This window comes from Physella acuta, unplaced genomic scaffold (assembly GCF_028476545.2).
Source record: "Physella acuta isolate Inbredline_101_S28 unplaced genomic scaffold, ASM2847654v3 ptg000889l, whole genome shotgun sequence".
Lineage (NCBI taxonomy): Eukaryota > Metazoa > Mollusca > Gastropoda > Physidae > Physella > Physella acuta.
In genome coordinates this window covers 610,647-623,467 of record NW_026732406.1, presented here as the reverse complement: position 1 = coordinate 623,467, position 12,821 = coordinate 610,647, and the positions used below count along the sequence as shown (strand labels likewise).

The following is a 12,821-nucleotide window of genomic DNA, read 5'->3' as shown; positions in this document are numbered from 1 at the left end:
AAACATGTTCTTGTGCTAAGTCATGTTAGGTTAAACAATGTTCTTATTCTCTATCAATTCCAGCAGTAAAAAAACTGAACTGACCCCTACACCAGCATCGCTGACCACTCGTAAGATCCAATGAGCTTTAGTCATGTCAAAGTTTTGAGAGGGAGGTCTGGACAACCGGATCTCAGAGATCTGTGCTTGACTCAGACTTTTTTCTTTCACCCCCTTTTCCTTGCCCACCACAGGTTTAGACTTGGCTTTAGCAACAGCTTTTTCCACTTTAGGTGGCGGAGAAGGCTCACGTTCTTTGTTTGTAACTGATAACAGAGAAAAAAAATTTAAATAAATGAATTGATTTCTATCAGGTTGGTTTTTCATGCTGAAAATATCTTACAAGAAATTAGATGACTATTTTTAGCTACATCAGGGATCAGCATGGTCGAGTGGGAAAGCACATGGTTTCTAAATTGAAAAGTCCTGAGTTCAAACCCCCGGGCAGATAAGGTTCGAAAGTTGGGGACAACAACTAGTCTAGGAGAGATAACTCCAAAATCAAACAACTGCTGCCTTGAAGTTTGTTCTTGGTTGGACAAAGGCTATGGAAGCAAATCCAAAAAGAAAAGCAGGCTGAAATCAGTAAGCTGACCAAAGGGTGCCTGACATGTTGAATTGTAATATTTAGTTGTATGAGCCGACCCGCGGCGTATCATACGCCGCTATTTAGTTGTTGTTTTTTCTACTTTTCAGTAATTCATAATTTGTGAATTCGACAGTACCAATGCTGCCACTGAAAATATTTGCTTTAAAACACTATCAGTAGGTCGTTAAGGACAATACTACCCCCACCCTCCTTTCCCCCAACCCCTACCCTACACCCCCCCCCGGTAAAAGCAGCCTCCTCTTAGTTACCTCCCCTAAGTTTAAAATAGTTTCAAACTAAATTATCTGCCCCTAGTAGCCGTCACTAAACCCGGCTTTATGATTGTAAACATTTAGCGTGAAGCACAGCTCACCAGACCATGTAGGGGTGGGGTGGTAGGGAGCGCGCTTACAGCTTGTTTTCTAGCGTCTCCCAGAAGAGAATTATATATATAGATTGCAGGAAATTCCCTCCAATATTACAGTTAACATTACTTTTTTTTAGAGATTCTGTCCATTAACAAAGTTGTTGCAACAGATCTTGAGATTTTATCAGTCCATTGTGTTTAAACACTACTGTGTCCAGAACTGTTCTCATTGGTCAGACTATCTACAAACAAATCTTCAACATAAAACACAAGCCCTTAATGTTTCCAACATCTGATGAAGGAACAGCCAATAAATCACAAATATTTTTTTAGAATCCTTCACAAATATCTCATAATGATATTGATATTTTATATTTATATTAAAATTTTCTGCCTAATAAGTCTTGTAGGACTAGTCTGCACATCACAGATGCTTTCAGACATATCACTGTTACATAATAGATGCATATTCCTCTACAACACAGGTGCATCTTCTAGCACCTCAAAGGTGCAACTTATTATAGCACATCACAGGTGCAACTTCTAGCACATCACAGGTGCAACTTCTAGCACCTCAAAGATGCAACTTCTAGCACATTAAAGGTGCAAGTTCTAGCTTGGCAACCCCTATTAAATAAGTGTGTGATGTGAAACATTAGAAAAATAAAACCAGCTGACCTTTTAGTTCATTTTTTTCCATTTCTTTCAGCATCTGGACATGTCTCCATCCACTCTCAGAGAGGGGCCAGCTGTTCTGTAGGACTGTGGCCTGGATGGTGTACTTGTGGGGCTAGACAGACAGACAAAAGTTTAGTGACTAGACAGACAGCATCTGGACATGTCTCCATCCACTCTCAGAGAGGGGCCAGCTGTTCTGTAGGACTGTGGCCTGGATGGTGTACTTGTGGGGCTAGACAGACAGACAAAAGTTTAGTGGCTAGACAGACAGACAAAAGTTTAGTGACTAGACTGACAAACAGACAACAGTTTACTGGCTAGACAGACAGACAGACAATAGATCAGTGGCCTGGATGGTGTACTTGTGGGGCTAGACAGACAGACAGACAACAGTTTAGTGGCTAGACAGACAGACAGAAAAAAGTTTAGTGGCCTGGATGGTGTACTTCTGGGGCTAGACCGACACACAAACAGACAATAATTAAGTGGCTGAAAGGCCACACAGACAGACACAGACATTGAAGTGTAGAGATACAAGATGTGGAACTGTTTTCACCACTGAATCTAGTGCAACATGGACATACCTTGCCCTCTTCTGGTTTTTCTGGTGGCTCCACATCCGATTTAGCGCTGCTCCTCTGTAAAAGGCACAAGGTTAGCAGTTTTAAGACAACATACTAAAGCTACAGTATTTTAAAGTTTCTAGGGCATCCCAGAGTTCCCCAGCCCAAATTGGTACCTTACACCTGTCTGGGATCAGCTAGCTTACACATGCTTATTACATTCTACTGCTGCATTATCATTAACTCTACTTCATCTACCCTGACCACTATCAGATGTCTGTTGTATTTTGTTACTTCCATTGTTTAAAGAGGAGACTCACAGAGGGTGGGGGTGGGTCAATAGGAACTATTGACTCCATTCTTTTATGTTTGGAGGTAGTTTTCTCAGCTTTAGACTGCCCAACTTGTGACGTTGTCTTGACCGCTAACAAAAGATACAATATATAAGATAAATGTGTGTATATATATATATATATATATATATATATATATATATATATATACATATATAAAGATAGGCCTATTTGATTTAATTTAGCTGAATAAAAATTTGTTTACTTCTATAAGTATTATATTAGTAATCAATATCTAATATAATAATATAAATAACTTTATTTACCAAATCATTTTTAAAATCAGTTTAAATTCAATGTAAAAACAATAAAACTAGATGAAAACTGTGATATGTTTAATTATTGATATGTTTAATTATTTGACTGGCCCTAATTCAAACACATTTTCATCAATGTACGTGTAGCTAATCTTGTATTTTATAACCCTCTTTATCAACATCAATAACTGTCTACACAAGTTTACAGAACAGCTAATTATTGATTTTCTAACAACAAAAAAAGCTTTTGGTAACACATCCCAAATTGAGTAAATAGCTGTTGATTTTTGTATGTTGAACATTGAATACAAAAAGATAATTCACTGATTCACTGATTTTTGTATGTTGAACATTGAATACAAAAAGATAATTCGCTGATTTTTGTATGTTGAACATTGAATACATAAAGATAATTCGCTGATTTTTGTATGTTGAACATTGAATACAAAAAGATAAAGTAAAATGTGAATGGAACAAAACAGCTGTAAAAAAACACAATCAACAAATTACCTTGGAACAATTTTTCATTTAGGTCTTCTGGTACACTATACACTTTAAAGCAATTATATAAGAGTTATCTCTTTGTTAAACCATTATTATAAGGGTTATTTATGACTCTTTGTTAAGTGTTATTATGGGTTATCTAAATCTATGACACTTTGAATTGTATTTATATGCCTAACCTTGACTCTTTGTTATAACTATTTATGTAATGGTTATCTATTACTCTTTCTTAAAACCATTACTCTAATGGTTATCTATGACTCAAGGGTGTTAAAGGTTATCTATTGCTCTATGACTCAAGGTTGTTAAAGGTTATCTATTGCTCTTTGACTCTAGGGTGTTAAAGGTTATCTATTGCTCTATGACTCAAGGGTGTTAAAGGTTATCTATTGCTCTAAGACTCAAGGGTGTTAAAGGTTATATATTGCTCTATGACTAAAGGGTGTTAAAGGTTATATATTGCTCTATGACTCAAGGGTGTTAAAGGTTATCTATTGCTCTATGACTCAAGGGTGTTAAAGGTTATGTATTGCTCAAGCAACATTTCCAATCATAGCCTGACAAAATGTCCACATAAAAAAATGGTCTAAGTCCAATCCTTTTGGCCTTTCTTCCTCTTTGAAAACATGAGCATACAAATAACAATGTAACTCCTGTTTAAGCTAAACTAGAGAGGACATATGGACTTAACTAACAAACAAGAGGACTTAACTAACATAATAGGAGACTTACATGTTATAGTAGAGGACTAACACAACACAGGAGAGGACATACATACCACAGGAGAGGACTAACACAACAAGGAGAGGACTAACACAACACAGGAGAGGACTTACATGCTCTAGAGCTTGACCTCCTGGTCTCATCCTCCAGTGAGTAGGACTTTTGAAACATGAAGGCAGGGATGACCACATGACCTTTGCCCACTGCACTGATGACCTCCTCGTCAAAGTCAAAAATGGACAGCTTGATGTAGACGTCACGCTTGGACGTGCTGACCTGCAGGCTGACAAAATGGTCGTCCACTGTCTTCACTGATTGTCTGAAATCATTAGTTGACCATTGTTAATTAGGTCCATTTTATCTCTGATTGTCTGAAATCAGTAGTTTACCAGAGTTGATGATATCCATTTTATCACTGATTGTTTGAAATTAGTAATTGTTTTGAGGTTATTTTTCTAAAGTGATTTCTTGAAAATTATCCAGCTCCCAACCAATAGCATGGATCATCTAGTTCATATGTTCATAATCTGGGTTTGATGAAACCTCAGGGGTTCAGTGTGTCAGTCAAATGATTTAATCATTTAAATGCACATGTGAAACTGGTGAGATTCGGTTTATTCAAAAAGACATTTAGACAAATGTATTGATGTTTCTAAACATTTTCTCATTTTGTTTTTCAGTACAAGAAAATTTTTCTTCTTAAAAAGAAAAGATTTTGTCGTTTGAGCCAGTACTGACCTGAAGATGATGTTGTTTGTGTTAGGGATGTGATGTTGTTTGTGTTAGGGATGTGATGTTGTTTGTGTTAGGGATGTGATGTTGTTTGTGTTAGGGATGTGATGTTGTTTGTGTTAGGGATGTGATGTTGTTTGTGTTAGGGATGTGATGTTGTTTGTGTTAGGGATGTGATGTTGTTTGTGTTAGGGATGTGATGTTGTTTGTGTTAGGGATGTGATGTTGTTTGTGTTAGGGATGTGATGTTGTTTGTCCCAGTTAATACTGACCTGAAGATGATGTTGTTTGTGTTAGGGATGTAAAAGTCTTTGATTTCTTTTGTAACAAAGTTACAGGTCACCTCTGATGTCACTGGCGCAGGCAGCGGACTATTTGAACCAATCAGACGCATGCGCCAGCTGTTGGACTGTAGAGGTTGCTCCACAGTTCTTGCCTCTGCTACAAAAGAGTAGCCTTTCTGCAGGAGGGAATAATTACCAGTGTTGATTCATAATTCAAATCACTTGTCTTAAATTTTGTTCATATTTATTATATGGCGATAAAAATATAAATTTTTTTTAGTTCAGTAAGACAAAGAAAAATATTTTAAAATTTATGATGTTATTATTAAATTAAAAAATGAGTTTATACCTTGTTTTTCTTGTAAATGTATGGGGCAGTTTTCTGAAAAACTCTGGGGATTTCCTCATACGTGTCATTATTTATGACACGTAACATACAAGTGTTTATGGGGACGTATAGTTTAGGTACCACCAGCATTTCTTCTTTTACATGGAATATATCTCTGTGGAACAAGGTCACTCTCTATATCAAACATGGAATATATCTCCGTGGAACATGTCACTTTCTATATTAAATGTGACACAACAGATTCTGTACAATAAAGCTAATATGTCTGCTTTATAGTATAAAAACAAGACAGAAATATTAATGAATAAAAGTAAACATTTTTGTATTTTAAAAAAAAACACATTTAAAAAAGTAATCATTTTCAAAAATGGCATATAGTTTACAAATAAAGTTGTGCATTTAATCAAACCTGGGAGCCTTGACTGACCTGAAAACAATGAACCAATTCATGGACGGCTGGTCGGGAAATGTTCCTTTGTAGTCCGCGTAGGCTATCCTGTTCCACTCATCTTTATAGAACGGATAGTGAGGCATTATATCCGGGCATTTCTTGAACATCTCCCTAGAATGGAAATCAGAAATAGAATACATTGTAAAATGTGCTGTGGTATTTAATTCATGAAACCACAAAGTAGAATTAATTATTAGATAATCAAACAGAAATCAAATACCTTAATAAAAACAGGCCATTCTCTTCAGCATTTGCTTCAATAAATGGCCAACATTTGCTCAAAGTGTCATAGACTTTGCTATTCTCTTCGGTTCCTAATAATAAATTATTTACAAGTGACGTTATATCAATAAGTTTGTGATTTGTCATATGTAAAACTACATGGGAATGAATGTGTCGTTCCCCCTTTCTAAAAACTGCATGAGATTTAGTTTACAATGTTAGAGAGTTGATCACAACAACTTTATTGGAGTGATGACAACTGGGACTTACCTGCTTTTCTTGCTTCTCTGATCTTGCGCACCAAAAAACCACGCCATGTTTTCTGAATCTTCACCGAGGCAACTTGTTCTTCTAAGGTTGGTTCTCTGTATCAGATTGAAAGCATTATCTTAGGAGACAGCATCACATTAGTTCTTGAGATTTTGTTTATTTGAAAAATCGATGGGTTATGTACTACATGAGAAGGGTCCTATGTTACACCAGGAGAATCGGATACAAAGCATTGGGTCTATAGAACAATGAATTTAGTTTTATGGCTACCAGGGCATTGTGGGATAACAGTGTTGCCATTGACCTTCATTATAAGGCAGTAAAGGTCAAGCACACATTGCTGTTAACAGATGAAATAAGATGTCACCACAACCCACTACTTTAAGCTCTACTTTAAACAAATCTATTGCAAGTTATTATTCAGAGGATTATTTATCTAAAAATGTTTAGGATGTTTTTTTACAAACTAATTATTGTTTAATATATCAATTTTTAAACTATATTTAAAAATATTAAAATCTAAAAATTACTTATAAAAATAATTTCAAAACCTGAAAACACTGTTTAAAGGAAAGGAAATTTTCACTATGATCACAACTACAACTGAACAGTTTTCAACAGGATAATTAAAGAAACCATGAAAAATATATCATTGTATTAAACAAAAAATACTTGAACTTCTGACTATGATTCTAGTAAGCTTAAAATTCCACAGTTTTAAATGACGAATTTTCATAATTTTTATTGTTAATGTATTTTTTCAAATATTTTCAACTAAAAGAGTAAGTTTTTATAAATGACTTGTTTAGATAAACAAGAATGCACATTTTTACTTCACTGCAAAAATAAACTTAGAAGAAGGGAATCTATTAACTTTTTTCTGTGCTTTCCTCATTTCAAAATTGTAAAAATTTGCCTTATTAAAACCAAGAAAACATACAAAAATATAACAATGAATGTGTACATTAAAACAAAATGGTGAGGGCATAAATCATATCTTCCAATTGAAGATAAGCAAACAAAAGGTCAAAGGTCAAAAGTTTGGACATCCTGAACTGCAGAAAAAATAAATTCAAAAACAGAAAACAAAATTGTAAACAAAAAAATCTGGCTAAGCATACTTGTACAGTAGTTGAGGACTGAAAGTTTGAAAAGAGAGTAATCATTTGTTTTTAAAATTCTTTGACAACTCACATATAGATTACTCAACTGTTTAAAAAACTTGCTCTAGCTATTTAGATTGATTCTCATTACCAACTATCCATGTATTTAAAAATCTAGAAAGTTATTTATTGCAGTTTAGAAATAAATTGTATACTTGACAATATTTTACAAATATTTCAATGAGCTGGTTTAAGGTGACCAAATTATTATCAAAATCTTTACACAACAACAACTCCCATAAAGTGTAAACAGCAACATAGAAATTAATTGTAAACGTGACATACTCAAGACTGTATGAGCTGAAATTAAGGAAATTATCTCATTAGTTTTAATGACTAATAAAAACAAATATATAATTGTATCCAAATAATGTGTTAAAAGTTATTTAAAGAACTAACTCAGCAATCGACCTTAGATCTTGGACTAGTACTTTTTTTTTTCTAAATTTTTTATTTTTAAAAATAATGATGTAAGTTTTTAATCTTTAAAAAAAAACATGTGAATGCTTACGAATAATCAAAACCTGCTTCTTTAAAAAATACTGAACAGAAATAAGATATTAAAAATATCTAAGCTAGAATGAAATGAAGAAGCTAAACACAAATAATTTAAATGTATGGGAAACATGGTTTTAAAAGAGGTTTAAATAAAATTCAAGAACAGGTTAATAATTAAAATGTTCACGTACACATCAGTATCGGTGCTGTAAAATAAAAACAAATGATTAATTGCCTAATTGTGATTGATAAGAGTAAATTTAATTTGTCTAAATAAAATTTCATTAAACTACCACAAAATTATAACTGTTCATTTAGATACAACAAAGATATTTTACTAAGCTAGTTAAATATGCCGAGATAATTTAATAACAGCAAAAGCTGTATTTAGATATTTGAAGTGAGTTCAATGTTTTTTTAAATGAATTATCAATAAAAGAAAATTTAAAAGTCATAAATGTTTTAAAAAACTGAAAGAAGAACATAAAATCAACAGCAATAAAATTGTATGAAATGTAACCTACTGGGAGAGTGTACTGTAGACAAAAATATAGGAGATGATCATTTTAGAGAAAGCATAAAGATAAAAAGTTTTAGTTTATGTTAGTAACATCTACAGCAACTAAATTAGAATATATGTTGTATGATAAATGTCTTGGTTAAAGATAATGGTAGCCTATCAACTAAAATAAATGAAAGCCATTTTATTATTTAAACAAAACAATTAAAACATTTTTTTTTTATAAATTTAGTTACCTGAGTGTCCAGGGGTAATCTATTTTCTCACTCTCAGCTGTTTTAAAAACACAAAGTAAATGTAAACAATGAATGCAGCAATATTGTTACACAGTAAATGTAAAGAATGAATGCAGCAACATTGTTACATAGTAAATGTAAAGAATGAATGCAGCAAACAATGGTTCCTGTGTAAATACTACATTCTCCCATTCTACCATTTCACTCATTCATTTCACCTGTTGACATTTTGAGTTCAAATGCCTTATGATGATATAAATATTTTTTAAAACAAATTTAATTACCAAAGTCAGTGTGGCTTGATTCTGTTTACATCACAGCAGGTGGCAAAAGGATTAAAAAAAAAACAATAGTTGTTAAAGCAACATAAAGTGTTCAAATAATATGATCTATTTCAAGAGTTTCTGTGAAAGGCTCAAATTTTTTCTTCTCACACAGGATCATTTAACACAGCTGCTATTTTAAAGTGGCTTACAAAGCCTGGTCACTTAAATTTATTATCTAAAACTATTTGACGATTAGAATAATTAAAATAACTGATAACATAAAATAACAACAAATAGGTTTTAAAAAGTTTAAAAGTGATGATTAGTCATGATTAAAATATTGTTTAAAGATGTAGAGTTCTAAACTCTGACCAAGCCTAGGCAATATAGAAAGGCTGTTGTTTTATTTTTATTTTAAAAAACTTGATTAACGGTAGATTAGGTAAGCGTTAAGTAAAACTGAAAAAAATGAAATTTAGTTAGGCTTGTATAAGGTGATTATGAGCACAAAATTGTATTTCCAACTACCTAAAGTATAGATTCTTTAAAAAAATGTTATTGAGTGGTACTAAAATTTGAAAGTAAAATACAAAAGTTTTAGAGTTATATTAAAGTTTACAGAAGAAAAAAAAAAGCATTGTTGTATATAGATCTAGAATAAATAAACATTTTCTAACAGAGTTTTTCGACATGTAAATCTAGACTAATTTATTTTTATTTTCTAAGACATTTATTCTATACAAAAAAATGTTTTTTTCTAAGGTATTTTTTTTACATGCATAAAACTTTAAAAAAAAGTATTTATTGTTTTTAAATATTATAAAAATATATTTCTAGGCATTGAATTTAATTTGAGATTTGTTTTGAAAATGTGATATTGTAGTCTGCTCAGACTTTGTAGACACAGCAATATATGCAAAACTGATCTAAACTTTCAGCCTTGTTGTGTTTGAGTAGTTATGTCAGCATATCCTACATATTTTAAATGCTGATATTTTAATTGGTCAAAATATAATATTTCTTTATAAAATTGTTTTATTTTATTTTAGTATTTGTTTCAACAGCTACCTAAGTTAATTATAAATATAGCATTAGTTTTGTTATTAGATCATTCTTGCTGCAAAACAATTTAAAATTGCTTTTAGTGAATCAAAATAGAAAAGTTATTTTCCTCAGAAGTAATGTGACTAAATTATGTAAATTTAGAAATTTCCATTTTCAGGCCATCACAATCGACGGTAAAGTAAAGCGTCAGTCTAATTTATTTTTTGTTTGATTATTCTAAAATAAAATATTACTGATGAATGTATTTTCCAATGTTAATATATATATATATATATATATATATATATATATATATATATATATATATATATATATATATATATATATATATATATATATATATATATATATCATTTCTGTTAGAGTGTGAATGGTAAAAATAGCAGATAAACTATAAGACACATAAAATGAAAGTAAAAATAAATATTGACTTTTTGTGTGTTAAAGTAGCTAACATTACTACAACAGCAAAGACCAGAAATAATTCAGCTATAATTTAAAAAATTGTTTGTTACTAAGCTGAAATGTAGTTGGGCTAGTACCTGCTGTTTTTTCTGCAGATGCAGTCCCTCCGCCTTTGTCAATATTATTATAAATAATAAAAATGAAACATTAACCAGCAAAATATAGAAAAAATGTTTCTGTAATTAATAATAGTGCACCATTTATACATTTAAATAAATTGTTTTATAGTTTTGGATAATTTTCAAATTAATTTTATACTTTATAGTTGAAAAATATTACAGAACCGTTAGCAGTTTAAAATTGGTGAAGAGAGTGCAACAAAAACTCTGCAGTTCAAAGTGGTCTCAGTGACATAAATTACAGGGAGAGAAGTTTATAAATAAAACTTTAGAGTAACAAAAACATGTATCTTAGTGAAAATTATAACAATTTTGAGAGAATCTTTAACTTATTCATAATTTGCTCAACTTTCCCCAAGTCTATAGACAAATTTATAACCGAAGCAGCGTCATGAAAGTATGAACCAAAATAAAATTCTTACGTTTCTTGCTGGGTTGTTTGGCTGAGCTTCGAACACTGGCACCACCCGCTGTAGCTGTAGACAGAAATAATTGAATGAATAAACAAAATTTGGTCAGCACTAAGCTTTGCCCAGAGAAATAAATTCATACAAAATAATAAAGGGAAATATTTTGTTCTAAGCCTGCTGATAAATATTTTGAGGAGATTCATGTAGCTTGTCCACCATAAATATGTTTTTTATAGCAGTAAAAAAACATGAGAAATGAGGCTAATAAATCAAGTATTACAAGACCAACTTAATACTTACAATAACATGTAACTTATTAATTTGTATCAAACAATGAAAACACTTTAAAATGTTTGAATTTTATATATAAATAGAATAGTAAAAAACTAAGGTACTGATAAGACAGTAAACACTATACCATGAATACAATTTGTTATTCAATTGACAATAACAATTGGTGCTCAAATCAAAATTGAAAACATGTCAAGAAAGTTCCAGATGAACAATCACATAAATTTGAAAGTGGTAAACTTAAAAACGAATCCACTAAAAGATAATCAAGCACAGACTTAACAAAACTCAACTACATACATGTTGTATTTCTTCTTTCCATATCTGTTAAAATAATTTAAATAAATATATTCAATCTTGAACCAATATTACCAGATTATAAATGTACAGGAACATCAAATATATCATCAACAAATAAGTCAACTGGGGGGGGGGGGGGGGGTCATCAATAAATGACATCATACTTTATAAATGAATTTCACCTCCCTCACCCTTACAATTAGTACTCAAATCAAAATTGACAACATGTCAAGAAAGTTCCAGAAGAACAATCACATAAATTTGAAAGTGGTAAACTTAAAAACGAATCCACTAAAAGATAATCAAGCACAGACTTAACAAAACTCAAATACATACGTGTTGTATTTCTTCTTTCCATATCTATTAAAATAATTTAAATAAATATATTCAATCTTGCACCAATGTTACCAGAAAATAAATGTATAGGAACATCAAATATATCATCAACAAATAAGTCAACTGGGGGGGGGGGGGGGGCCTTCAATAAATGACATCTTAATATGACATCAACCTACCCCAAATTTTTTTCTTTTTTGAGAACAAAGAAGTTTATGCATGGTTTATTTTTTTCAATATTAAAACATATACATATGTTTTTAATTTGAATTTTTTTTAAAATCATATATTATTTTTCCTATTTAGAAAGGTTTATTTTTAAGTGAAAGTAATCTACTTTTCAATAATAATCCTATATTTAGAACCCTTTCTCGAATATTCTTATATAAAACAACAGAAAATGGCCACTCGGGATATAGACATGATTTTTAATCCATTTTAAATACTTAAACTTTTAAAAATAGAATAGAATCTCGTAGAAAAAACTATTGCACACCAAGTGAACGCCAAGTGAAATGTGCATAATGGTGCAGAATATTATTAGTACTTTATAAATTCACATGCGTATTTTGAGAAATCGGAAATAGTGTAAATTACTACTTCCGGTCAACGGAAATTACTCAAAATTTGATAGAAGGTAGAGAATTAGATCTTTTACTTACATGTGAAATTTCATTTATCTATCTATATATATAATTCTCTTCTTCGAGCCGTTAGAAACAAGCTGCAAACGCTCTCCCTACCTCCCCACCCCTACATGGTTTTAGTGAG

At 31.5% G+C, this 12,821-nt stretch overlaps 1 protein-coding gene across 25 annotated transcripts in view; it reads right to left on the bottom strand.

Annotated features, from left to right (window-relative positions):
* Positions 1-12,821, bottom strand: part of LOC131952708 (androglobin) — an 80,264-nt gene that overhangs the window by 7,667 nt on the left and 59,776 nt on the right. For 12 of the 25 annotated variants that reach the window (XM_059315501.1, XM_059315484.1, XM_059315486.1 and 9 more), the window contains 20 exons: positions 11,715-11,738; positions 11,136-11,189; positions 10,672-10,704; positions 9,083-9,103; positions 8,799-8,835; positions 8,567-8,578; positions 8,234-8,248; positions 7,830-7,844; positions 7,503-7,520; positions 6,382-6,476; positions 6,110-6,203; positions 5,866-6,000; positions 5,439-5,592; positions 5,078-5,265; positions 4,187-4,392; positions 3,357-3,398; positions 2,557-2,660; positions 2,258-2,311; positions 1,674-1,785; positions 85-305 (listed from right to left, as the gene is read on the bottom strand). In XM_059315501.1, the coding sequence (XP_059171484.1) occupies positions 85-305; positions 1,674-1,785; positions 2,258-2,311; positions 2,557-2,660; positions 3,357-3,398; positions 4,187-4,392; positions 5,078-5,265; positions 5,439-5,592; positions 5,866-6,000; positions 6,110-6,203; positions 6,382-6,476; positions 7,503-7,520; positions 7,830-7,844; positions 8,234-8,248; positions 8,567-8,578; positions 8,799-8,835; positions 9,083-9,103; positions 10,672-10,704; positions 11,136-11,189; positions 11,715-11,738 (1,634 nt within the window). The other 13 variants (XM_059315503.1, XM_059315504.1, XM_059315488.1 and 10 more) reach the window with 12 other exon arrangements.